Source organism: Syngnathoides biaculeatus, chromosome 2 (assembly GCF_019802595.1).
Source record: "Syngnathoides biaculeatus isolate LvHL_M chromosome 2, ASM1980259v1, whole genome shotgun sequence".
Classification (NCBI taxonomy): Eukaryota; Metazoa; Chordata; class Actinopteri; order Syngnathiformes; family Syngnathidae; genus Syngnathoides; species Syngnathoides biaculeatus.
The window spans coordinates 24,492,973-24,520,040 of NC_084641.1; the positions used below are offsets into that span (position 1 = coordinate 24,492,973).

General features: G+C 41.0%; 1 protein-coding gene and 1 non-coding gene across 4 annotated transcripts; one reads left to right on the forward strand and one right to left on the reverse strand.

Annotated features, from left to right (window-relative positions):
• On the forward strand, positions 1–26,577 carry raf1a (Raf-1 proto-oncogene, serine/threonine kinase a). 3 transcript variants are annotated; one of them, XM_061842580.1, is made up of 17 exons: positions 1–436; positions 5,068–5,294; positions 5,742–5,854; positions 5,958–6,060; positions 6,136–6,293; positions 6,390–6,479; positions 12,168–12,321; positions 17,447–17,471; positions 17,613–17,728; positions 17,846–17,963; positions 18,113–18,197; positions 18,355–18,531; positions 18,603–18,649; positions 18,752–18,870; positions 18,957–19,088; positions 24,911–25,045; positions 25,154–26,577. In XM_061842580.1, exons 2-17 carry the CDS (start codon positions 5,094–5,096, stop codon positions 25,292–25,294), a joined length of 1,914 nt encoding a protein of 637 aa, XP_061698564.1. In that variant the 5' UTR covers positions 1–436; positions 5,068–5,093; the 3' UTR covers positions 25,295–26,577. The 3 variants fall into 3 exon arrangements, with proteins under 3 accessions (XP_061698564.1, XP_061698576.1, XP_061698584.1); XM_061842592.1 differs by having other exon boundaries at positions 1–430; XM_061842600.1 differs by lacking the exon at positions 1–436 and adding an exon at positions 17,203–17,322 and having other exon boundaries at positions 5,079–5,294.
• trnat-ggu (transfer RNA threonine (anticodon GGU)) lies at positions 20,494–20,566 on the reverse strand. The gene has a single exon. It is a non-coding gene; the product is annotated as a tRNA-Thr (tRNA).
• Positions 26,578–27,068: the final 491 nt, after the last annotated feature.

Here is a 27,068-nt window from a genome sequence, read left to right on the forward strand (position 1 = left end):
AGCAAGCGGGACTGATGCTACCCTCGCGTCTCGATCGCGAGTTCTCGTTTCAATCGCTGTCGTCAGAAGGACGCGGGACGGCGCGCGTCCAACCTTTGACCTCCCCCTGGAAATCGGAATTTCCAAACGAAAAGTCGTCAGGAAGGTGGTGGAAATTCAAATGTGAAAACGCCGCCAGCATCACAATAAATGCTACCCGCTCGTCCAATGCACTCATTTGTTTTCCTGCTTTCGAGGCGACCAGCCCGTGACCTTCACTACGTCCACTATCGCGACATTTTACGGGATACTCCGATCTTTTTTTTTTTTTTTTTTTTGGCGTGCCAAAGTCGCTTGGGTTTTTCTTTGAATGCGTTGCGAATATGATGATGTCACCGACGCCACTTTTTCCTGAAGTTATGGCGGAGCACAATTTTCACAAGTTCTCTTGGTAATGGTAAGCGCTCATCCACGCACATACACACACAGCTCCGTTTACAGCATGTAGCGCGGCTACGTGGAAAAAGCTAATTACAAATGTTCAAAGCGCGTTTCCAGAAAACAATTTTGAGCATTTTAAAGCTTGTGAAGGAGCAGCAACGTTTGGCTTCTGTGGGGCTACATCGGCTTCTACCATCGTAGCGTCAACTGACCCATAATTTTCCCAATAATGTTCAAATTTAATAGGACTTTACACGATGAAACACAATGGACACTAACGTCGTGTTTTGGCGTCGTGTAGCTTGACCTGCTGAGGTGACCCAAGCTAGAAAAGCAAAATTAGTTGGAGCTATCCGGCGTTGAAAGCGATCGTGTTGGAATACAATGTTTTCTTTGAATTTTGTTGTGCTACTACTGCTGCAGTAGGCCAACACTAGAAGTCGGGGACGTTACATGTTGTAGCTTCCACTACATGGAGCGCCTGTGTAATGTTTGACATTTTGGTTTTAACTTCGATATGAACTACATCCATTTCGGTAAAAAGCTCTGTTTAAAAACACTCTGACACCCTCGTCTGCAGATTTATGCGGAAAGTGCGCTGTAAGACTAAGCCTCCTCCACGTACACGTACGAAAACATAAAACTTGAATAAAGTTCATCTGAGGCCCAACCTTTGTGTTTGGCCTGCTGTTTTTAGTGAGGTGTAGCAGATCTTTTCGTGTGCACACTCACTGCAAAGCGCTATACATTAGCAAGATATTTGGTTTCTGTCAGACAGGTCACGTTACAAGGCAGATGCAAACGCAGCACTTTTTCCACAGCTATAATGCATCGTGTAGAAGAATACGAATGCAATATGCTAATCATTCTGATGTTCTTTTTGTCCTTTTGTTAAACAAACATATTTTTCTTGTACTGTATACAATAGTGGTCAAAAGTTTTTTTTCTTTTTTTTGCAGTTCAAGTTCTCATTTTACTCCTAAAATGAAAGCACGGTTACAAAATACATTGACAACTCACTGTACAAACAAAAATGTGTTATAAACTTTTGACTCATCAAAGTCTGGGAAGATATAACAGTTGCACACACTTGTGGCAATTGTCTCTAAAACGGAACTCAAATATTCTTCAAAAAGTTCTTGCCAAAACTGTTGTGAAAGGCCCTGGTTGTAAATTGTTGATGTCACTGTTTTTGTTTTAAGTTTGGATACTATCCCGTTTTGCATAATTCTGAAATGAACATTATTTTCCAGTTTTGGGTGGGCTTACCTATTTTTTTTTTCAACCTCTTACAGTTTACCACTTAATTTGTACCATTTGAACCTATTAATTAGATTTGAATTAATTGACTTTCAATTTGAAAAAACCTTTCAGTAAAAAAAAAAAAAAACTGAAAAAAAAGTGTCACGTTCTAAAACTATGACCGGTCAAAAGGCACAGTCTCCAGTTTGTGTGCAGAGCTCTATATGTCAACACAATGCTATAACTCAAATGTAAGCAGTTTTGTGCTCCTCATCCCAAATGCATCAAAGACCATATTAATTATGTTCACCATTGTCAAATTCATATTAACCGAATTATCTGATGAGCAGAGCTGGAGTTGAATATGACTTGACAGAATTAAAAAAAAAAATGAACTTGTTGTTGCGTTTGATGTATTTGGTGAAGTTCACACAAGAATTCAAGAATCTGGGTGATTGTTTATAGTAGAGTCTAATAGCCATGAGTGCGCACAACACAGTGAACCTTGAAGTGGTATGTACTGTTTACCACAGTAGACGACCACGAAAACAAAAACATCGTGTGTCAGGTTTGGAATTTAGTATGCAAATGACACCAAAGCCTGAATCCGTCATGACCTAAATGTTGTGTTTACGGTTTCAGTAGAAAGCAGATTTATTTCTCTGCCACACCACGCCGCATAAGCCTTTCATTGCACGAAGCTTTGAGCAAGTTGATGTGACGTCACAATGCTAATAGTGTGAATGCACTATTTTACTTTTTTTTTTTAAGAGGATAATTGTCATCAAAGAAAATACATAAATTCTTCAATCAGTTGTCATCTCTGCCCTCCTGATAGCCCCTAGTAGGAGCTTTGTAATTGGCATTTGGTATAGCATTGGTTTGGTAAACCAGGGGTTGTGGGTTCGTATCCCACCGGGGTCTCCACTCCCTGAGAAGGGTTGCGTCAGGAAGGGCATCCGGCGTAAAACTTGTGCCAGACAAATATGTGCGTTCATCTGAGATGACACGCTGTGGCGACCCCGAAAGGGACAAGCCGAAAGAAACTTATATTGTGTTCTGATCTACTTCTTATTTTGTCTCAGGAGCAGTATTTATCAGAAATCACACTTTCTGTGGAAATTGTGCAATTCACATGACGTAAGCTGCAGCTATCCATTTGAGATGCTTAAAGACAGAATTTGATTCCGAACAACACATTTCCCCTGCTTTGTTGAACAAAACCAAAACAATTGCTAGATTTTAGCTTTGCATCCTATATAGTTTTCAGATACCTTTTTTTTTTGGTCATGTTCAGTTGCTAGGTCAAGCAGAATGAAGATTCTGCATCCCTGCTTTTTTGCTGGAACATTTTACTGTGTCACATTGGAGGTTTTAAGTTCATTCTGTGGTTACTTACTTACATGAAGTTGAATGGGAATCAGAGTTCTTTTGAGATACTTGTTAAAGGTCTAATCCAGAGGAAATGTATTTTATACATCACACAATTGTAGCTAAAATTTCATGAAATATTTAAAAAGTTCTCAACACAACAGAAATGAAATAAAATAGCATCAAAGTCAGTCTCAAGATATTGTTCGAAATGTCACTTAGATTTGGCAAGTTCCATAATTCCCCGGAATTTGACATCACGTCAAGACAACATTTAGCCAGAGAGTGAAAAAGCTAGCAAAGATGATCAAGGAAGCGTGTTGTATACGGCTGTTCTGCGTCAAACGTTGATGGTACATGAATTGGTGTAAGATGAACAGATCTGCAGGTTATGGACCAGGTTTGTGAAGACGAAGCAGGCGCATTGGACTTATAAATCAAAGTGGACAGTAAATATGTTCCAAGCATTTCACAGTGAACTGCTTTGAATGCCTGGGACAGAGTTCACTTGGCTTCCGTAGCAAGTACCTACGTATGTGTTCAATTGTTTAGAATTGACAAAGTATTTACCTCATTTTAAATGTAAGTACAATACCGATACAGATATATATGCCAGCTAATATCCATATCCATGTGATGTTTAGAAGGTGATGAAATTTGGACACTGTATAAAGTTACTGTACTGTTGACGCTTAGGTCTTCCTGAAATTCGACTACGGCAGTGTGTGCTCTCAAGTGTTAGGTGCATTATTTAAAATAGGGCCTAAATCTTGAAACGCAGAACGATACCGAAGGTTTCGATTTTTGTTTTACGCCAACTCAGTCACTAGTACGACAACAACAAACGACTCACTGTTGCGTGCAAGCAGCATCAGACGTTTAAACGTGTTTGGATTAGATTATTTCGTGAACGAGGTGTATGTAGGTTTCTTGAGGCACGTACCAGTCTGTGATTTGGTGCAAAGTTCCACGTCAACTTTTTCAGGTCTTGCCGAATCCTGTCCTTGTGTTGCATTCATCAACTCCGGTTCGAACATATATGGTTGAATTACACCTGCATGGGATGTTTTTCGAACAAGGGAAGAATAAGAAAATTCCCCCTCTTCAGTTCCTATCTCTTCCACAGAGCATTCCATAAAAACTTCGTCATCAGTGCTGTCTATCTCCTTGAGATCTCACGCGCAGCTTTTATGATTGTCTGTGTTGGAAGCCATTTCTTTACTGGTGCTGTGTTGGAGTTACATCAGACGGAAGCAGCTTCAACAGAGCCTCGGTTTGAAACAGACATCGGAGGCATTTGGATTACAAAGGAAATGTGCACTTTGGCGCTAATTTATTTATGAAGACATTTCCTCTGGATTCGACCTTTAAACAAGTGTCCTCGCCAACAATTACTTTGGAGAAAATTGTAAATCCGTTGCGACGTTGTGATGCTATCAGTTGAGCCAAAATCTCTGTTGACTTCTTGAACGCTTACTGTGAGGAATTGCAACATCTGTGAGGGGAAAAAAAATCATGCCAGCTATTTCCTATATTGTTTTTATTGTATACTGAAGACATTTGGTTTTCAGATGTCAAGATCATCACGAAACAGCAGTTCATAATTCTAGCTTTTATTTCACTTTATTTACATCTACATATGTTAACTCAGGACAGAACTCCTTTTGTTTGTAGCGAGACACTTTTCAAGTGAGGAAAAAGTAACAAAAGCAAAGGAATTGACCTTGCCGCTCCAATACTTTTGGAGGGAACAGTTACACGTGTTATGCACTGTAAAATTGTCCGAGAAATAAGCTTTCAATATAAACATTTGTTCCGGTTTATGTTCCTGCCAGTTATTTTCCTCCACTTTGACATCGAGTCTCCACACTGCCTCGCTCTCATTTAGAAAACAGACGACTAATGTAATATTGATTATGTCAGCTGATGATGTGAGCTTTTAAAACCATTCGAAGTTGGTGCATGGTTGATTTTTTTTTTTTTTTTTTTTTTTTTTTTTTTTTTTTAATTTTATTTATTTTTTTCCCCCCCCAGACCATTGAGAGCACTCGGCTTTACTGATGGAGCACCTCCAGGGAGCATGGAAGACACTGAGCAATGGCTTTGGAATCAGGGACTCTTCCTTCGAGGGCCCGTGCCTTTCACCGACCATGGTCCAGGGATTTCCCTGCCAACGTCGCTCCTCAGACGACAGCAAGATACCCGACTCGAAGACAAGCAGCACCATTCGTGTCTACCTCCCAAACCAGCAGCGCACTGTGGTATGAGGATTTCTGGAATGTGTTGCAAATGGAATATTGAAGGTCCATTTGAGTTTCCAGTTCAGGAAATGCTATCGGTGAAACGGTTTGAAGGCGTATGAAGTCACGCTGAAAGGCAAAATTACCGTATTTTCCACATTATAAGGCGAACCTAAAAGCCTTTAATTTTCTCTAAAGCCGATGGTGCGCCTTATAATACGGTGTGCCTTATATATGGATCAATACTGAGCCTTTAGTGCAGCTCCATCTAATGGATGCATAACGTAACCCAGCCTCGACTGTAGCATCTATTCTATGCGCCTCATGTATGATTTTTTTATTTATTTATTTATTTTTAAAGATAGGCCATTCATGATAGGCCATTCATTGAGGGTGCGGCTTATAATGTGATGCGCCTTATAGTGCGGACGATGCGGTAGTCACAACTTAATATATTGCCTGCCTTAGGTGAACGTGCGGCCAGGTGTGACTCTGCAGAGCTGTCTGATTAAAGCCTTAATGGTGCGAGGCCTACAACCTCAATGTTGTGCTGTTTTCAGACTACATCCTGGGCAGAGGAGGTGAGCCTTCGACTTGTTAAACTCTGGTTGAAAAATTAACAGATTTGATCTCTGAAGAGCACACCGGTGTTCTCATAACAAGTGCTGCACTATCTTATAACAGTGAAAAACTACGGATGGACTGGAATACTGACTCAACCACCCTGATTGGTGAAGAGTTGCTGGTGGAGGTTTTGGATCATGTTCCTCTGACCACACACAATTTTGTGAGTGTCTAAGACTAACATGTAAATTAGTGTCTCTGCCAAAAAATAAATGTTCGAATCTTGCTCATGGTTTAGGTCCGGAAAACATATCTGAAGCTAGCCTTCTGTGACATTTGCCAAAAGTTTCTTTTGAACGGTTTCCGTTGCCAAACGTGTGGCTACAAGTTCCATGAGCATTGCAGCACCAAAGTACCCACAATGTGTGTGGACTGGAGCAATATCCGACAACTCCTGTAAGTGCCCCGGCTAAATAATGGTCCCTAAAACGAAGGGGTTTTGGGGCCGAGGCGCTGCTACAAGGTTAAGTCACCTGATGTCTCTTTCTTCAGTCTGTGTCCAACACCTGGTGAGAGTGGTGCACCGTCACTTCCCCCATTAACATCTCGGCGAATGAGAGAATCATTAACTCGCTTTCCAAGGTATGTAGATCTTCCCATGAGGTATACTAACATTATTCTCTGCTGTTCTTGAAAGGAGCTCAGGAAATGTACTGTACAGTAAACATCTAATCACAATGTACTGTGCGTGCCTGTACATCCATGTAAACCTTTCTGATGATAAATAAGAAATACTGTAGTGGTGGTTTCTAGTGGAGGAATAGCAAATATGGCCTATTTATACTCCGCGCTTATTTGTGGAAATCACTCGAATTGCTTCACGTGGCCAACCCATTGGCCCGCGCAGCACCTTTGCGTGCGCACATATTAAAAAAATAATAATCTGTGTGGAGAAAGCTGCAGAGATGATCTCTTGCGATTGGTCCATTTTATTCATATGCTATGATGACGTACTCTCCGTTCCTCCACTCCCTTCTTTATTGATTGTGCAACATGGTATGTATCATCTGGTCATTTAGGTCCATTTGTTCAAGCCGACACTTTTCCACGGTCGCCATTGTTGTTACTGTTTCTTGTTACAAAAAGGAACGTAAAAACGGCGACCAGAAATGTGCTAAGGAAACTCCACTCGGCGTGCTCGCCAATGGACCTTTCCGACTGGCGATCTTCAGCTCTGTGCGCCTTAGCTACAGTTGCCTTCTCTCACAATCTTCCAAAATGGCAACTGAACAGAAGAGGTTTGAAGGGGATTCTCTATCGCGTATTCCCGGTAACATTGCAGTATGTTTTTTGCCAAATACCAGACTTGTCCAAGAGGGTTCTACGGAGAGGTCTCAACTATTTCACGCAAGGATATGTACATGGAATTGAGATTTTGGACCATTATTGTAGTCTTTATAAGCGAGTGGGTGTATTCGTTTGACCTGGCCCATAATGGAACCCAGTGCTCTTGTTTTAAAAGTCCGATGCGATACAAATAGGCAAATAGACATTTCTCTTGCATGACCTGGCGCATTTACGTATCAATAACCCAACTCTTCTGCATAAAACATGACACGCTTCATTCAGCAGGTCTGTGCTACGCTAACAAAGTGAAAGTTGTTCTCATGCAATATATAACGCACTGATAATTAAATCAAGCTCAGAGAAGTTACTTCTCCTTTACCTTCGAACATACAACCTTGTGTTTGTTGATATTGTCCACACTTAGTTGTACGTGCGCTCTTCCGTGATTCTCAATCCATCGTAGACACTTCGTCAACTGTGTTTTAGGCTTTGGAAAATGAATCAACCGGGCATGTTGTAACCGAGCAGGATGTCTTTCATCAGAATTGCACGTTCCCCAAGCGCATCTAAGGACCATTTTGTTCGTAACATTAACTTTTCAAAGCGCACGCGACTGATAACCAGCATTGTTTGTGGGACATGACGACAAGAAGGGCGTGTCAAGTCATGGGTGAAGATAATGTGGCTACCTGATATGCTATTATTGTACGAGTGATTGACAGGTCGGACAGGTCCATTCCACATGTCGCGACACCTCTGACTTGGAGAAGAACTGCAGCACGTTTTCAAAACCGTGCATGTGGGTTTTGCTAGAGCATAAAGGCAAGCTACGCGCGGTATAGCCGCAATGATGCCAGCATGGCTGCTGCACGCTCGAGTATAAACAAGCCTTTACTGTACATTGATGGTTCCGACTGCCAATGCTCCTGCAGCAGCCTGTATTTTATTGTATTTTATTATTATTTACTGTTTTTGTACAGGTGAGTATGACAACACAAACCTATGGTCTTAGATAGTGGGGGTGGGCAGTATGGGCAAATGAAAATAACTTGATATTCTTTTTGAATTTTATTAGAATGATAATTTGATGATATCCTGTAAAAGAATCTCTAAATACCTACTTGCTTCCAAGGATATTCATTCATAGACCCTGTGTGGCAGAACAACAGGTCTTATTTTAGTGCTTCATACAACTACAAAATTGCACAAAGTTGTATTTAACAAATTGATTTATGTCCAGACTGTACATAAGAGAATATGCCAGATCAGGTTTGCGCAGTATTATTTTCTTTAAGCTTTTATTCAACCAAAAATTGTGAACAAATGCAAAAAAATAGAATGAGATAAAAAATTTTAAACATAATGAAAGCCGAATAGACAAGTTTGTGACGACAATACACACTGGCATACAAATTTGGTGCTGGAGGAAGAAACATAGTTGGTATTCTTTGTTTTATCAATGTTTACTTTTTTTTTTTTTTTTTTTTTTTTTTTTTTTTTTTTTTTTTTTTTTGTCATTTGGCATGTCATATGGTTTGCAAAATGACTCCGTTAGGGATTTCAGAATGTTTTTGAAGATTTTTCATCTTTCCTTGAACAGAAGTCGTGGATGGGTGGTTACTTTTATCCCTTGAGGGAAATTACATTTAGTAGCTTCATAAAGGTTTAAGACCTTTCCACATGACAAGTTGTTTCTTTTCAGGAGTGAAATTGAAAAAAAGGTCAAGCTTTACTCTCACGTGCACATGCACATACGTAATTTTAAAATCTGTGACGTCATGACTGTGGAATTTCTTTTTTTTTCTCTCTCCCCTGATGACAAGTTTAGCAGCTGATATTTGTAATACAACACAGGGTTCAAATAAATAAAGCAAAGGGTGGTCGGTGACGGGATAGTGAAATACATACAGTACACTATTTACTTCCAAGCAGCTGCGGCTATACAATCATCTCTGCTGACTGTTATTCCAAATCCAGTATGACTTGTGATGGGATGACCGAGTTGAATGGGTGTGTTTGACTGAAGTGAGTGAGCGTGCGTGTTGTCAGGATCTCTTACCTCAACAATGAAGTGGACAACTAGGTCAATGGTAACTGTTCATTTTCTCAATTTAAAGAAATGCTGCAAATAAAACATACGAATAGACAGTATTTTTCCACAGACACACTATATATTTGCCGTGTGACTGAAAATAACAATAAGGCTTTCAGGTTTCAGGTAAAGGTTTCACATAATGGACCTTTCCGACCTGTCAGTCACTCGTACAATAATAACCAATCAGATAGCCGCATTGTCTTAACCACTGGCTTGACACGCCCCTCTCACCGTATTGTCCCACAAGCAATGTTGGTTGTCAGTAGCGTGCGCTTAGAAAAGTTGTTAGGACAAAAATGGTCTTCAGATGTGTGTGGGGAACGTGCAATTCTGATGAAAGATATCCTGCTAGGTTACAAGGGGCCCGGTTGATTCATTTTCCAAAGCGTAAAGCACAGTTGACGAAGTGTCTACAGTGGATTAAGGCTCGCGGAAGAGTCCACGTACAACTAAATGTGAGCAATATCAACAAATACTCGGCTGTATGTTCGATGGCAAGTGAGGGAGAAGTATCTTCTCTGAGTTTGATGGAATTATTATCAGTGCTTTATACATTGCAGGAGAACAACTTTCACTTTGTCCGCATATCACTGACCTGCTGAACGAAGTGTCATGTTTTATGCCAAAGAGTCGGGTTAGTGATACGTAAATGGAGAAAATTCTATTTGCCTATTTGTATCACATCAGACTTTTAAGACAGAGCAATGGGTTCCATTACCAGCCAAGTCAAATGAATACACCCACTCACTTATAAAAACTACAATGATATTATTTGTGATCTTTCCAAGTAAAAAGTACTCACCCTGCTTTACATGCGCAGTACGATTTGACTATTTTACCCTGTTGGATTTCAATATGAAATTTGTGAGGCGTCAAACTATTTTGCATCAATCGCCAACATTTCGCTGTAACATTCCGTTCTGCTCTGTCCAAAATCTTAATCCCGTGTACATATCTTTTGCGTGAAATAGTTGAGACCTCTTGTAGAACTTTTCTTGGACAAGTCTGATGCATTTGGCAAAAAACATACCCCAATATTATCTGGAATACACGATAGAGAATCGACCTCAAACATGTACTATTCAATCGCCATTTTGAAAGCTTGTGGGAGATGGCTATGGGGTCGGAGCTTAAGATCGCCATCGGAAAGGTCCATTAAGTGACTTCTAAATGGGTAGCTGATGGTAAGAGGGTCCACTCTATTTTATTGTTCTTTGCTTTGCTGCTTTCTTGTGGCATATACAGGCAATTGTAAACCATATGTCAGCTAAAAGTATTAAATTATTTTTTTGTAAATTTTCATGCAGTATGTTCTACTTCTGAGATTGCATTTCTTTTTTTTTATTGCTCATAGCCTGCAATTTGTAAGTGGCTGTCTCACGAGAGCAACACCAAGCTGTCTACTGTACAGGCTAAGCAGACGGGGGAATAGTTAGACATGCAGCACAGTGTGCACATAAATTGCCCTTTTCCTTTGTACCAGTTCTTACCCGCAACCAGCCTGGTTCCTCGCTGTGTGCTTTCACTTCCGTGACACTTTTTGGAATGGCACTGTTCCTCAGAACCTCCTCTGACCTGTTTCTAAAACACAGGCCGATGACTTAGCATATGAATAGCATATGAATGGCTGACCGATGTGGGCTTTTCCATAAGCTTGGTGACTTGCCACTTTCACAATCATGACGTCTAAAGCCTGACGCGCACTAATCATCGGCACTGAACTGTTGCACATCGTGCGTCGTTCGGTGGCTGTTTTCATGAGTGGCCGATCTCTCTGACACTGATTTTTGCCACAATTCAAAATTTTAATCACCATCTTAACACCACAGTTTACAGCCTATCAAAGCGGAGATAAACTTACACTCACGTGGAAAACCCATTTCCGGATTTAGCTAAAGAGCTATGTCGCCGGAATCCATATAAATAGCATATAAAACATCAAACACAATTTATAACAATATTCAGAATGTGCTTGTCCCCAGAATATATGCCAATACACGTACACGCTGGGTTCAAATGAATGGAGCCATTGAGCCTCCTTTGAAATATCCACACCCTCACTTTTATTCTCACCAACACACTCTCTTTAGCAACTTGCTTTTTTTTAACAATTAAACAATCTTTGATGGTTTAAGGAATGTGATAAAATACAAAATGCTGAATACACAATATCAAACTCCTATACGGGATTGCTGTTTAGGGCTTGTGCTTGAATATGCAAAGAGCCTTAATAAGAATTGGATAAAATCCTGTTTTTAATGACGTTCTCGGCTTTACGGGGGTTTATAAGTCCAAGGGCTGATATAACAGTAGATGTGAACAGAGCCTGTTGTTTCAGTAGCATTTCAAACTGGTTAAAATCAGAGAGCTGCCTATTTCGCACGCAAACTCAGTGCTCAAGTGTTTGGATGCTGACCATTCCAGGCAGGGTCGAGTCCGGTAGAGATAAGCTCCTGCTCCCAGTATACAGTATAGTATTTTCTATGGGTATAATTTGATATAGAAAAAAATACATTGTCTCTCTAAAAAGTTTATCACGTTTGTCCAGAAGTCATCATGTTAAGGTGAGTATCCAGTATTTCCTGTTTTTAACCTTCGCCATAACGTGTTTACATAGCACAGTAACATGGCATTAATTGATAAGCATCAGAAAGTAAGCTGACTTTTCGTGCATGAGCCTCAAGAGAAGCTCACTGTCAGCCATAAACTTAGAAGTGGGTAATCCAGTTGTGGCACACAAAACACTGCTGACACTGCAACATCTTGGAATAAAACTTAGTCTGTTGTCAATAAGGCCAGCACAGGGTCATGTTTGCAGTTCAAAGATTAGATTCCAGATACTGTACAGACAATAGATTCTGAAAAAGAACATTCTCTCGCCCTCACAGCTCTGCCCACCGGTATTCAACGCCCCATGCCTTCAACTATGCCACACCCTACTCGCCCACAGGCAGCGGTCTCTCCCAGAGGCAACGCTCTACTTCGACGCCAAACGTCCACATGGTTAGCACAACCCTGCCTGTAGACAGCAGTATGTTTGAGGTAACTACACACAACCTGGGCCTCTTGCTGTACCTCTCGGTGCAATCACTGACCTTTTAAAATTAGCCCTTTTTCCCTCAACCAGGCAAAAGATTGTAGTTTGCATTTCCATCACACCTACAGGTTCATTTCAGCTTATTCAAATGGGAGAGTTGCTCATTACTGAATCTTGCTGGTCCCCAGCAAATTAATGCAGGCAGCTCAACCCTTCAAGTTAATGTCTTTTCTACGTTAAGACTATCTTACCTTTAAACCTAACCGTTGTCCTTTATTTATCCATGTAAGGAAATTGAGAATTGATTCTCATTTACAGTGCTAACATGTCATTGAGGCATGGAGTTTTTTTTTCTTTTTTTTTTTTTTTTTTTAAATATAAGTGTAAACCCATACAGTGAGTATGGAAAGTATTCAGACCCCATGAGATTTTGAATATTTTATTGGAGCCATTTTCTCAGATCACATATACTACCGTAATTTCTGGACTATAAGCAGCACGTGATTATAAGCCTCACCCGGTACATTTTTAAAGGAAAAACCATTTTGTACATGCATAAGCAGCACCTGTATATAAGCCGCATGTGCCCACATTGAAACATGAGATATTCATAAAGAACGATGGTACAAACAGAGTTTTCAAAGTTTTAATAATATATCTTAGCTTTTCTTTCCAAACAGTGCCTGTGACACAGCAGCAACACGCTAGCGCAGCGCTAACAGGGCCGGTAAAAAAAAAAAAAAAACATACCGGTAAAAGACACTGAGTCGCGGCAGTTACACAGCAGCAACACTGTTCAGCCCACCTGCTATTACTTCTGAAAGCTTTTTTTCATCTTTTTACATTGCTCCAGTTCTTCTCACTGCATCTCACCATCGATTGATTCATTTAATGTTAACTTTACATGCAGCAGCTCTGTTTCCTTCTTTATCAGCCTGCTCGATTGCTTTTATCTTAAAAGCTGCGTTATATACATTTATTTTTGCATTTTCCATTATGAGGGTCTGTTCATGCTAATTTTATTCATACACAAAGCACGAAGTTACATTAAACTTGCATCTTCCTTGACACAGATATTACACCTGTCTCACTCTTACCTTTTCTGCTGGAGTGCCCCTAGCGACCGTTCGAAAAAGTCTAAAAATTAGCCACATCATTGCACAAGCCGCAGGGTTGAAAGCATGTAACAAAAATCACGGCTTATAGTCCTGAAATCATGGTAGTGTTTCTTCAATAAAGTACACAGAGCATCCAATATTGACGGAAAAAAATTGCATTTTTGCTGATTTCTTAAAGAAAAGCTGGAATCTAACTCAGCCAGAAATATTCCAACTCTTTGGTCATTATTTAGTACAAACACCCTTTTGAGCTTATAAAGGCCTCGAGTAATTGGGAATCATGCAATGATGACTGTCCAGATTTGTCATGTTGGATGGCGAAAGTTGGTAAAAAGAAATTTTAAGGTCTCTTCTGAGATGCTCAATTTGGTTTAAGTCAGGGTTCTGGCTGAGTGATTCCAGAACAGTTAGAGTTTTTCTGAAGCCACTCTTTCATTATTTTAGTTATGTCCTTAGGGTCGCTGTCATGTTGGAAAGTGACCCTTCGGTCTAGTCTGAGTTCCTGAGCCCTTTTGGTCCAGGATATTCCTGCAATTGGACAGCATTCATCTTCCCTTCAATTGCGACCAGTTGTCCTGTCTGAAATTTTTTTCATAACCTTGGCCACTCTGTCCCTTGCCACAAAATCTCTTCTTCAGGCACTTCCTTCGACTCATGATTCTCATCTACTCTGATTTGCAGTATGAGCTGTCAGGTCTTATATAGACAGGTGTGTCTGGGTTTGCTGATCAAGTCCAATCAGAATAACTAAACACAACTGAACTCTAATGAAGATGTAGAACCATCTCAAGGGTGATTGGAAGAAATAGACAGCAACCAAGTTAAATATGAGTGTCACAGCAAAGGCTCTGAATACTTATTTTTGTGTGATAGTTCATTTTTTTTCGTTCAGTATGAGGTGCTGTGTACAATGATGAAGAAAAACAATGAACTAATGATTTTAAAATGTAAGGGTGTCTGAATACTTTCCATGTATGCAAACAAAGACAAGTTTCTATCAGAAATTAGCATTCAGGCAATTATTTTATGCGACATATACAGCTTTACAGACCACTTGCTCATTTATTCACCATTTGCTATTATATACTGTAATGTAATTACTATACTTGTAAGAATATTTGTTTTATTATTTTAATTTTCTATTTTTTATTTTGCTGTTTTCAACAAGATCAGCATTGCAAATCCCATACATTACTGGATGGATAAAGGTTCAATAAATTTCAAAGAATGCATACTTAAAGGGCAGCTATCGTGAATTTTTAAAGACAGCCATGTGAAGCATTGTATCTGTAAATGTGTCAGGACCGAAGGGGGGGAAAAAAACAGATTTCACATTGCAAATATTTGTCCACTTACAAGCGTACAGAACAAACACGATTAGAAACCCAGACTTAGTTTCCATGCTTGCACCAAGGCTGGAAATAAGTGGATTGTCATCGAAATTTGCAAGTCCAAATTTGTACTTTGCGCCTCGTAGAAACACATTAGTCCGGGGGAGGGGGAGTGAATCGGGGCTGCCTCTGTCTTGCTAAGGAGCAGGCTGGCCAGCTGTAAAAACTCTGTGCTCGTTGGGTGACGAGAGGCCACCGGGGGCACGGCGGGGTCTGCGAGAGGGTGGCCTCGGCAGGGCCGCCTCTTGTCACGTTACGGGGGCTGGGGAGCCGCGAGTCAATGGGGGCGTGTGGGTTCTCCTCATCGTCGGAGGCAATGATCGGACAGATGGGAGCACATCCGTGTCAAGAAATCAGAGTTCATCAGCACGGCCAGACCCCTCAGGCATTCCGGGAAATTCGAGAAAAGAAACTAGTTGCTTGGAGGAAAGAAAACGACCCTGTTGTTCATTTTATATGGGGTAGTTTTTCTGTTGAAATACAGAACAGAACTCTAACTTTTAAGGTAGATCCGGGGAAAATTGGTTATCTCCTGGTTCTTCCAAAGGTATTCAAACGATCTTCCTTCGATTTATCTCGCCTCCTTTTCTGTTTCCGTGTTATCTCGACAAGGTTAATTCCACCTTTTCCTTTGCCCTAGTTTCCCCTTTTACACTTTCTTTGGTTCCTGCAAATATTTAATTATTCTTTCCAGATACATTCGTTGCTGTGTAAAAGTATCCGCCCCCTCCTTTTTTTTTTTTTTTTTTTGCACATCTCACACAGTTTTCAAATCATCAAACCAATTTTAATATCACTCCGAGATAACCCAAGAAAATACGAATTGCAGTTTTCGAATGACAATTACATTTATTGGGACGCAAAAAAAAAATCCAAACCTTTCTCACCCCCTGTGAAAATGTAATTGCGCCGTTTTGTTAAACCACAATGTCACTGTGACTAACCAGAAATTTTGGAAAGGTGAGTACAATTTCACAAGCCACACCCAAACCCGGTAACCACCATACTTGCTGAATCAAGAAATCACTTGAATAGAATCTGTCAAAGAACATGAAGTAGGCTACAACATCTCAAGAACGTCATACCGCAATCCAAGAAATTTGAAAAAAATTGAAATTCTTCAGTCTGGAAAAGGTTACAAAGCCATTTGCAAGGCTTTGGGGCTCCAGTAACCCACAATCCAAGCTGTTATCCACAAATGGAGAAAACACGGAACAGTGGCAAACCTTCCCAGGAGTGGACAAACATCTAAAATTACTTCAAGGGTGCGCCGACTAATCCAGAAGGTCCCAAAAGAACATCAAACAACATTTAAAGACCCGTGGGCCTCGGTGGCCCGAGTTAAGGTCAGTGTTAATGATTCTACCATAAGAAGGACAGTGGCCTAAAATGTCATCCATTGGAGAGTTCCCAAGCAAAAACCCCTGCTGACAGCAAAGATTACAAACGCTCATCTCACATTTGCCCAAGAATATCTTTATGATCCTCAGGACTTTTGGAGAAACATTCTTTGGACTGATGAGTCAGAAATGGAACTTTTTGGAAAGTGTGTGTCCCGTTACATCTAGTGTAAAATTGGCACTGCGTTTGATACAAAGAACATTATGCCAACAGTGAAGCATAGTGGTGGCAGTGTGATGGTCTGGGGCTTCTTTGCTACTTCAGGACGAGGACAACTTCCTGTGATTGATGGAACAATTAATACTGCTGTGTACCAGAAAATCCAGAAGGAGAACATCCAGCCATTATTTCGTGCCCCCAAACTCTAGAGATCTAAAATACTAGCAAGTCCACCTCTGAATGGCTCAACAAAAATAAAGTTTTGGAGTGACCAAGTCAAAGTCCTGATTTAAATTCAGTTGAGATGCTGCGGTGTGACTTTAAAAAGGCAGTCCGTGCTAGAAAACCCTGTAATATGGCGGAATTGAAACAATTCTTCAGAGTTGGAGAAAATTCCTCCAGATCGATGTGAAAGACTCGTCAGCAATTATCCCAAACTCTTGATTTCAGTTATTGCTGCCGAGGGTGACACAACCCGTTATTAGGCACAGGGGACAATTTCTTTTTCAGAAAGGTTTGGATTTTTTTTTTTTTTTTTTTTTTTACCTTATTGAATTGACATTTGAAAACTACATTTTGTATTTTCTTGGGTTGTCTCTGTGTAATATTAAAATTGGTTTGATGATTTCAAGCCTTTGTGTGTTATACATGTGCAAAAAAAACAAAAACAAAACCTGAAATCAGGAAGGGGGGAATAGTTTTTCAGAGCACCGTACCTGATATCACTTTTCATTCCTGTTGTCTGTTCCTCCTCATTTTCCTTCCTTGTGTTCCTTTTCATTTTCTCTCCTTGTTGTTGTCCCCTGCTGGGGAGTAGCTAGACTGCCTGAATACCTTCCCCACCTCCTGGTGCCATAGATTCTGGCTGAAGAGAAAAGTAGGTTTAGTCCACTTCTCCCAGTCTTTTGTTGAGACCCCATCCGAGAGTCCAGAAAAGGTTAGAAAACTGTGTTTGTGCTGTCTTGGCCTGTACGGCCTCACTTCCAAACATTCTAGTGGCTTTTACATCTGGGTTGTGAACCTGAACCTTTTGTGATGGTATGTTTTTGTTTTTCCTTTAGGATGCAATGCGAGATCATGACTCTGGTACGTTTATTTTCATTTTTTTTGCTCTGTTACCATAAGATTTTCCTTTTTTCTTGTTTCTGTGCATGTGGTACAAACATTTGCCTTTTGACTGCATATGCAGACTATGCATACCTTATTTATCATTCATACTTTGAACAGCGGGGAGTTCCCCCAACCAGAGTCCTACTGGCTGGTCCCAGTCCCAAGCCAAAACCCCTGCACCGGCCCAGAGAGAGAGGGCTCCGTCCTTCAATACTCAGGAGAAGAATAAAATTGTAATTTCTTCTATTGAATGCCTTATTGGTGTAACTGTCCTTTTCAAGCACGTTGTATTTTAGTCAATGACATTAAGTACGTAACAATTGCACCTCTTTGACATTGTAAACATTCAGAGGCCTCGGGAGAAGCGGGATTCTAGTTACTACTGGGAGATTGAAGCCAGTGAGGTGTATCTTCAATCCCGCATTGGTTCAGGCTCCTTTGGAACTGTATACAAAGGGAAATGGCATGGTAGGAATGATGTGGGCAGAAGGGGCTGGGCTGCTTCTCGGTCAGCCACGAATGCTCACTTTTTCCCTTGTCACTTTGCATGTTTCCTCACAACATTCACAAGTATAGGGGCCTGTTTGTTTAGGTTTTCTTTTAATTTTATTTTTTAGGTGATGTAGCAGTGAAAATTTTAAAGGTGACCAACCCCACTCCAGAGCAGTTTCAGGCATTCAGAAATGAAGTAGCTGTCCTGAGGTAGGAAATATGGGACTGGAGTTTTAACCCCTTGAAAATCTTCTGTTCATTTTTATTTTTTGTTTTTTTTACAAAAAGTTTTAAAAGTTCAGTACATACTGACTTATCTGTTGCAATCTTTGATGTTACCGTCTCGCCGATTTCCCCTCACTCACAGAAAAACAAGACACGTAAACATCCTGTTGTTTATGGGCTACATGACGAAGGACAACCTGGCCATTGTGGCCCAGTGGTGTGAGGGCAGCAGTCTGTACAAACACATTCATGTTCTGGAGACAAACTTCAAGATGATCCAGCTCATAGATATCTCCAGGCAGACCGCTCAGGGCATGGAGTAAGTCATAATGACATTTGTCTGGTTTGAACTCACAATGACTGATTTCATTCATCTTTTTTCCTTTTAAGCTATCTACATGCAAAGAACATCATTCATCGTGACATGAAGTCCAACAGTATCCTTCCGAACAGCTTTGCCTATGTCCCAATCCTCTGACTAGTTGCTCAAGATGTGCATTTTCTCAGCGTTTTAGCTCTGAATCCTTGACAGCAGGAAGACATCTTTTTGCATGAAGGGCTGACTGTGAAAATTGGCGACTTCGGCCTTGCAACGGTAAAGGCCCGGTGGAGCGGCTCACATCAGGTGGAGCAGCCTTCTGGATCTATTCTCTGGATGGTGTGTAAACAAGTTCAGTTATTACAGAAATATGATGTATGTACAAAGTATACACTTGTGTCATGAAATGGGTTGTCTCTTCACAGGCTCCTGAAGTCATACGGATGCAGGATAACAATCCCTACAGCTTCCAATCAGATGTCTATTCCTATGGAATTGTACTTTTCGAGCTCATGACAGGAGAGCTCCCATACGCCCAGATAGCGAACAGAGATCAGGTACAAACCGTCTATCCATTTTCCGAACCGCTTTTCCCCGCAAGGGTCACCGGAGCCAATACATAAACGTGTAGTGCGTAAAGAGATTATTTTTGAGATTTCACCGGTGTTAGGCAACTCTTAGTTCTTGTCCACATTATTTGCTCACGGCTAGCAACATATTAACATATTAGCTTTAACAAAGAATTTCTCTCTGGCAGTAGGTGCCGCCCTGGTACGACATTCAGGTTGAGTACTGAGGGAAGAACAAGAACGAAGAACAGACATTCAAACAATAGGGAACTTTTTTTTTTTTTTTTTTTTTTTTTTTTTTAAACAAGAGTCAAAGTTGTGCGAAGATGCAGAGTCTTCTAGCATTTAGAGCAGTTAAGAGTGCGCCAACGCCGCGCATTATGTTAAGACTATACAGAGTGCCCTCACCCGTTTGCGGTTCAGTTATAGACCAGTGCAATGAAAATTGTCCAAAGGCAGCAGTTTAAAGTGACAAATCATTGGATTGTCCACAGTATATATTACTAATACTGATTGGACCAGCAAGACGTGAGGGTGTGTCCCAACAATGGCGCAAGAGAGAAAATAGTTGATTCGCCGGTTAAGAATTTGATGACTCAATTGCAAGAGGGAAGAAACTGTTTGAATGCCTGCTAGTTTTAATTTGCATTGATCGGTAGCGCCTACTCGACACAAGGAGCTGAAAGAGCCACCGGCCAGGATGTGGAGGGTTTGAAAAGATCCTACCCGCTCTGGTCCTAATTCTAGTGACGTGGGTCGGGTTGTGCCGACAATCTGATTTCGCGGTTTTGATCGTCCGTTGCAGTCAGTTTGTCCATTTTTGTGGCAGCCCCAAACCAGACTGTGATGGAGGTGCAAAGGACTGAATCGATTACCGTTGTGTAGAACTGTCTCTTGTGACAGGCTGTCCTTCCGTAAGCACACATGATCATAATGATGTTCGTCGCCATTGTAAATATTCTGGGAACTTTGCAGTTACAAGTGAAATTTCCCGACATGGCTGGATTATTCTACTTTTTACTCCAGCTTTCAAACTTAAATTCAGCTGCTTGACCTGTAAAACAATGCCAAAATGTCCATCCATCCTTTATCTGAGCCGATTATCCTCACAAGGGGTGCGGGAGTGCTGGGGCCTATCCCAGCTATCTTCAGGCAGGAGGCGGTGTACACCCTGAACTGGATGTCAGCCATTTGCACTCACATCCAGACTTTCGGGCAATTTAGATTTTTCAATTCATGGATGTTTTTGGCATGTGAGAGGAAACTGGAGTCTTCTTCTTCTTCTTTCGGCTTGTCCCTTTCGGGGTCGCCACAGCGTGTCATCTCAGATGAACGCACATATGTTTGGCACAATTTTTACGCCCTTCCTGACGCAACCCTTCTCAGGGAGTGGAGGCCCCAGTGGGATACGAACCCACACCCCCTGGTTTACCAAACCAGTGCTCTAACCACTGAGCTACGGGGCCAGAGAGGAAACTGGAGTGTCTGCATAAAACCCGGGTGGGGGGTGGGATTTGAACCCCAGTCCCCAGAACTGTGAGGAAGACGCCCTCATCAGTCGTCTGCCATTTCACCGCCAAAGTATGCTGTTTAATATGACAATATGGCTTCATGCACAGACATGTTTGATGTGCTGCCATTTAAATAGTTTCAGTATCTGCTGTAAACTGTAGTCGTGTTTCGACTGGGTCCAGGTGTGCTGAGCAGAGAAGATGGTGGAGAAACTCTCACATGCTGTCTGAAGGGGGTTGCGGTTGTGGCTTTGCTCTCAGTAGCCATTGACCTAACTATAGAATCAGTAACTCAACTCTAGATGTGTGCGGTTTTATGTCCCTTCTCACGTCACATGGCCTGACCTGGATCGTGTCTCGCTACTTATCCACTGTATAGACACATTTATAACTGTGCGTATGTAGAGATTTGTGCTTTAACCGTGTACTGTGTTTGCTATACAAACATGTGATTCATCAATATCCTCAATACTTGTTTTGTCCAAGCTCTGCATACAAACTTAGAACATCCTCTGACCATGGGTACACAAAAATAATGTGGGATCAGCCCTCGTAAATATGTCCAAAACCTTTTACTCAAGATGGATACCTTATCGGAACAACAGTCATTCCTTAAAAACAATAACTGGGGCGATTAGTAACACTTACCAGAAATTTGCTAATGGGCCGACTACCCGAAATAACCACGAAAAGGACACTTGTCATCACTTTTAGCCTCATCCCATTAAAGTGCTGGCTCGTACAGTCCAATATTGCATTTATACACCTCTATACACACGTGCCTCCAAAAGTACTGGAATGGCAAGGTCAATTCCTTCATTTTTGTTGCATACTAAAATGTGGGTTTCAGATCAAAAGGTGACTGAAACTAAATTTCAGAATTCCAGCTCTTATTTCATGGTATTTATTAGACTGTCCACCACAGGTGTCAAATACAAGGCCCTGGGGCCAAATCTGGCCTGCCACATGATATTATGTGGCCCACAAAGGAAAATCATGTCCCAACTTCCATGATTCATGTGAAAATTTGTACCAAAATTTCTGATTACCATATGTCATAAATAGCATCAAGATATCAAAACCATTTTTTTTTTACCAAACAATCATTTAAAAATTAATATCCCTTTTTTTTTTTTTTCTCAAAATAGTAATTTGTGTGTCAATATGATGAGGTAAATTAATTTTTTTTATGGTTTCACAGTCATAACGGCCCTCTGACGGAAACTATAACTGCAATGTGGCCCGTAACAAAAATGAATTTGACTCCCCTGCTTTGATCTGGTTGCCTTGATCAGTATCTGCTGATAATTAGCATTTTGTGCTGATTGGCTGATCAGCTTAAATGTCAATCTGATCAATTGATCCTTTCCACAAAAGACATTTTTTCCACATCGCCATCGTGGACAATATATTTGAATCCCAACGTTTTATTTATTTATTTATTTATTTATTTTTTAATCCAACATATGGTTTATTTTTAGCCTTGTCGTGTCTTGACATATTGTAAATATCCGTGCGCCAATAAAGAAGTCAGCTGTGTAGGACAGATAACATGTCTCAGACGGACAACACGTAATGCCTAGATCCGACTGCAAGACAAATTTGTTCTTTCACAATTGAAAGACACATTGCACGCTCTTGTGATTGGATCGGTTATTTGATTTTAAAAGTCTCTAATCGGTGAGTGGCCTGTCAAATCCTGATTGTGTAAAGCCTACTATTTACTTCTAGATGTGCTCAACAAGCTAGGACAGAGCACCTTTTGTTTGGATGCACCGACTTTTCAATTCTGCCTAGGGTATCAGCAGCAGTTGATGACAGAAACAATGTGAGAGCTGTGAAGAAATGCCCAAGGACAACAATCAGTGACATTACTGCCAAACTCCAGAGGGCGGTGTGAAGGTTTTCCAATCCACTCTTCAAACACAATGGAGCATTAAAGGGATAAACTTCAGGTGTACACAAGTTTTGCTTAAAATAATGCACTCTGATATAGAAAAAGAGGAGTAGTGGAAACTAGACTCAGGACAGAAGTAAGTATCTGCGGGCAACAGTATGGTTTCATGCCTAGAAAGAGTTCCACAGATTGTTTGACAGAGTACCAAGAGAGGAACTGTGGTACTGCATGAGCATGTCTGGTGTGGCGGAGAAATATGTTAGAATAGTACAGGACATGTATGAGGGCAGCAGAACAGCGGTGAGATGTGGCGGAGGAACAATTAGAAAGACGGAGACACGAACTGGAAAGGAGAGGAATGAAGATTAGTCGAAGTAAAACAGAATATATGTGCATGAATCAGAGGGGCGGACGAGGAAGAGTGAAGCGGAGAAGAGATAGCGAGAGTGGACGACTTGAAATACTTGGGGTCAACAAAACAGAGCAATGGTGAGTGTGGTAAGAAAGTGAAGAAACATGTCCAAGCAGGTTGGAACAGCTGGCGGAAGGTGTCTGGTGTGTTATGTGACAGAAGAGTCTCTGCTAGATTGAAGGGCAAAGTTTATAAAACAGTGGTGAGGCCGGCCATGATGTACGGATTAGAGACTGTGGCACTGAAGAAACAGCAGGAAGCTGAACTGGAGGTGGCAGAAATGAAGATGTTGAGGTTCTCGCTCGGAGTGAGCAGGTTGGATAGGATTAGAAATGAGCTCATTCGAGGGACGGCCAAAGTTGGATGTTTTGAAGGCAAGGTTTGAGAGAGCAGACTGGACATGTCCAGTGAGTTTATTGGTAGAAGGGTGCTGAGGATGAAGCTACCAGGCAAAAGAGCGAGAGGAAGACCAAAGAGAAGGTTGACGGATGTTGTGAGGGAGGACATGAGAACAGTGGGTGTTAGAGAGGAAGGTGCACGAGATGGACTTAGATGGAAAAAGATGACACGCTGTGGCGACCCCTAGCGGGACAAGCCGAAAGGAAAAGAAGAAGAAGACTCAGATTTAGAAAAATAGTAATGCACGCATTAAAACATAGGGGTAAAATAACGACTATTAAAAACTAGTAGCGTTACAAATGTGCTAATGATTATGTGGATAAAATCATTTTAACTTCAGTCCGGACTTGCTAAATGCTGCAGTGCATTTAAATACAGGTAGGCTTCATACAATTGAGCAAAAAACAAATGTGTTCTGGTTTTCGCATTGGGTATATGTAATCCTGTTTTTTCTTTTTTTAACTTTGCAGGGTCAAAGAAAACTGCAGTGTCATTTTTGTCCCCGATCTTGTGCATTTTTTGTGATGAACTTGTTTGCAGAGTCCGAACATTTGTTATGCATTTATTAGTAAACGCATGCCATGATGTCAATATTCAGAAAGGAATATCTTATTGAACATTTCCGTATGTTCCCCTTATACTTTGATACATGGATGTACGAGGGGTCTTTGTTTGATAAGTGAGTTCCGTTCTTATAGTTCCGACAATCTAAATATTTGTGTTGTTACTCAGAAAGTGTGGTAGTCTGACAAATGCTAAAGCTGAAGTATGAAGTTTTAATATTTTTATTTGAAAAACACCTCCGGGCCATGAATATAAAACAATGAAATGGAAAAAAACAGAAGTAAGGCAGGGGCTGAGCTTGCCTTGTTGTTGTCCCTGACTGTCTTATTGCCGCTGCGCAAATGAGTACATTGCGCGATGTTTGTTGGTCCCACCATAAACCAAGGATGGCCTTTTTCACTGCAGCAGCATGACTTCATAAAAGCCCTTGTGTTTTTGAGTGCCTGTGACCTAATTGAACTAAGTACCTGCTTAGAGCCTCGTGACCACGAGGGGTCCGCCAAGAGCAATTAACAAAGAAAAATATGTGAATTTATCCACACACAAGACTGACTAAGCAGGAATATTAGTTTTTAAAGCACATTAAATCAAGTACTCACCCTGACCCTAGGGAAAGTGGAGATATTTTTATTTGGTCAGTAGTTTTCAAGTTAGTTCGGCATATTATTTTTTTTTAAATGCAAAGATTTTGTCTTCTTAGCGCTGTACAAAGCCACTGTAGGACTATCCCTCTATCGCCACATCAGTTGTCTGTCTTGTGCAGTTATCGAGCAAACTTTAATAAAAACACAGTTCATCAGCCATCCATGTTCTGTTCATTTCACACTGACTTGCTGCTCGCCGTCACGTTTGGACCCATGAGCTGGAAACAATATCGCCTGTTCAAAATTAACTGTGCGATGCGGCCTTTTTGGATCGTGTTGGTTTCCTGGTATTGTCGTGGCCTGTACGGTATCCGCAGCTCCCATTGCCTCAGTGTCATTCCTCCTTCAGCGAAGTAAGAATATTTTCCTTCTCGCTTTTTAAGATTATCTTCATGGTGGGACGGGGCTATCTGTCACCTGACCTCAGTAAACTCTACAAGAACTGCCCCAAAGCCATGAAAAGGTTGGTCGCCGACTGCATCAAAAAGTCCAAGGACGAGAGGCCGCTCTTCCCACAGGTGAGCTTCTCCTTTCTTGTCTCGTTAACTGAGGATTTCAAGGTCAAGATGGGTTAAGTTCATTTCGTATATTTATTTATTTATTGTGTGTGTGTGTGTGTACACAAGATCCTGTCCTCGATCGAGCTTCTGCAGCATGCCTTGCCCAAGATAAACCACAGTGCCTCAGAACCGTCCCTACACAGAGCCTCTCACACCGAGGATATCGACGCTTGTACTCTGACCTCCACCAGACTGCCTGTTTTTTAGAGCATTGGACTGCTTTGCCCCCCACCCCACCCCGTCTACTCTCCCAACAATGCCCCTTCAAAATCGGCACAACAGCGAGCACTATACCCAAACCGCATCATCTACAATACTTCAAGCATTTTTAATCATTTTGACAAGGAGGGAGCAAAGAGGGATGGCGATGCAGTAGGATTTATAAATGAAAAGGGTGGAGGCGGAGCCTACCCTATTGCTGCACATCAAACATAACAATGCAAGTGCCTCTTTGAAAATAATATGCACGTACATTTACCGAAAATGACAACAAATGGACATTGAAGGAGCTCGAGTGTTGCAGCCGCTTGACTTTGAAATAAAGCACATGCAACTTTTCCCGGCTTTTTTTTTTTTTTTAATGTGCTCTGTTTTAGAACTCAGCTGCTTTAAGAGGAAATCCACAAGGATCTTTTTTGAATTAATATTTTGTATTGTCTTGCAAGATGATGTAGTAGATATTTGAATTGTCTATTTTGGTCATCTTTTACGACAATACATTTCGTTTTCGAGTCACACTGACACAACTGAAGGCTGTCAAACGATGAGCACGGGTAACCATGGAAGTCCATGAATTTGCACATTTTTGCTAGAGGTTGTAGTTTCCTTTCGCAGTCAACAACCGTTTCTGATCTGTCCACGCATTCTTAGCAGTTGCTGTCACGAGCTGGACGTTTCGGCAGTTGTTTTGAATATTTAACGTGATTTGGAAACTAATTGGTATTTGTTCATCTTGTCTCATTGAGCAGGTCACATATTTTGTCAGCTTGGTAAGAAAGTTGCCTTTACTATTTTAATAAAAGTAAATTCTTTGCTAAACTTTTTTTTGATTTGAAAAAGTAAATGAACGGTGCAGTTGGCTTTTTCACTGTTAAAATCCCACACGTCTGTGTAAGTCGTGGCGGTGCCGTGTGACGTTTACTGTAGCGTTGGCATAGTCCTGTAGCCTCTCAGGGGTGTCGCAGGGTTATTCCCCGTGACGGAACCACCAGGACGGCACGTGGTGTAAAATGGAAAATGCAGTTTTACACAGTTTGACAGTTTTCATGTAAATATCCTGCAAGTAGACCCGCAAATGCAGATCTATGATAAATATAGAAGTAGCTGGGCTCTGTATTGAATATTTTAAGATTTGGATTTGCATTTACAGGACAGATGAATAGTCCAAGAAATGTTTATTGAGCATCTGTATGTATTGTCAGAGATCAAAGAAAAATTAAGCCAACTAAAGTAACGACTTGCAAAATAAAAATAAATATTTCAACGTGCAAGAGTTCAAGTGCTACTCCTGACTGCAAAGATGAGATTGAAGCTCAGCTTCCACATAACCAAAATTTTGTGAACCAGATTTCTTCATGAAAATTAACAAATGAAAATCAGGCCTTATTCCAGGGATGGGAATTTTCCGCAGATTTGTGGAATTCCGTGTTTTTTCAGCTGAAAATGTCATTTTTTTGTGAAACGTGTAAATCTGTTGAGAAAATTTGGGGGATGCGTGGGTTAGGGTACGGCTTGACCTGAGTCCAGGGGTTGATCAAGACCGGCCGCCAGCATCTATTGGCAACGCTCGTCTTGAAATTAGTAACAGTTGTGATCGCAGAAAACTGCATTGCTATCTGCATTAAATTTGGTGTTTTTAATAACGACAACATTCCGATTTCCGGCAGCATTTTGGCGGTATCACGTCTGTATTTTCACTGATTTTAACATTTCATAGAGAAGCGTTCTGTTTACTACGGCATAGTTACAACTTATAGACATG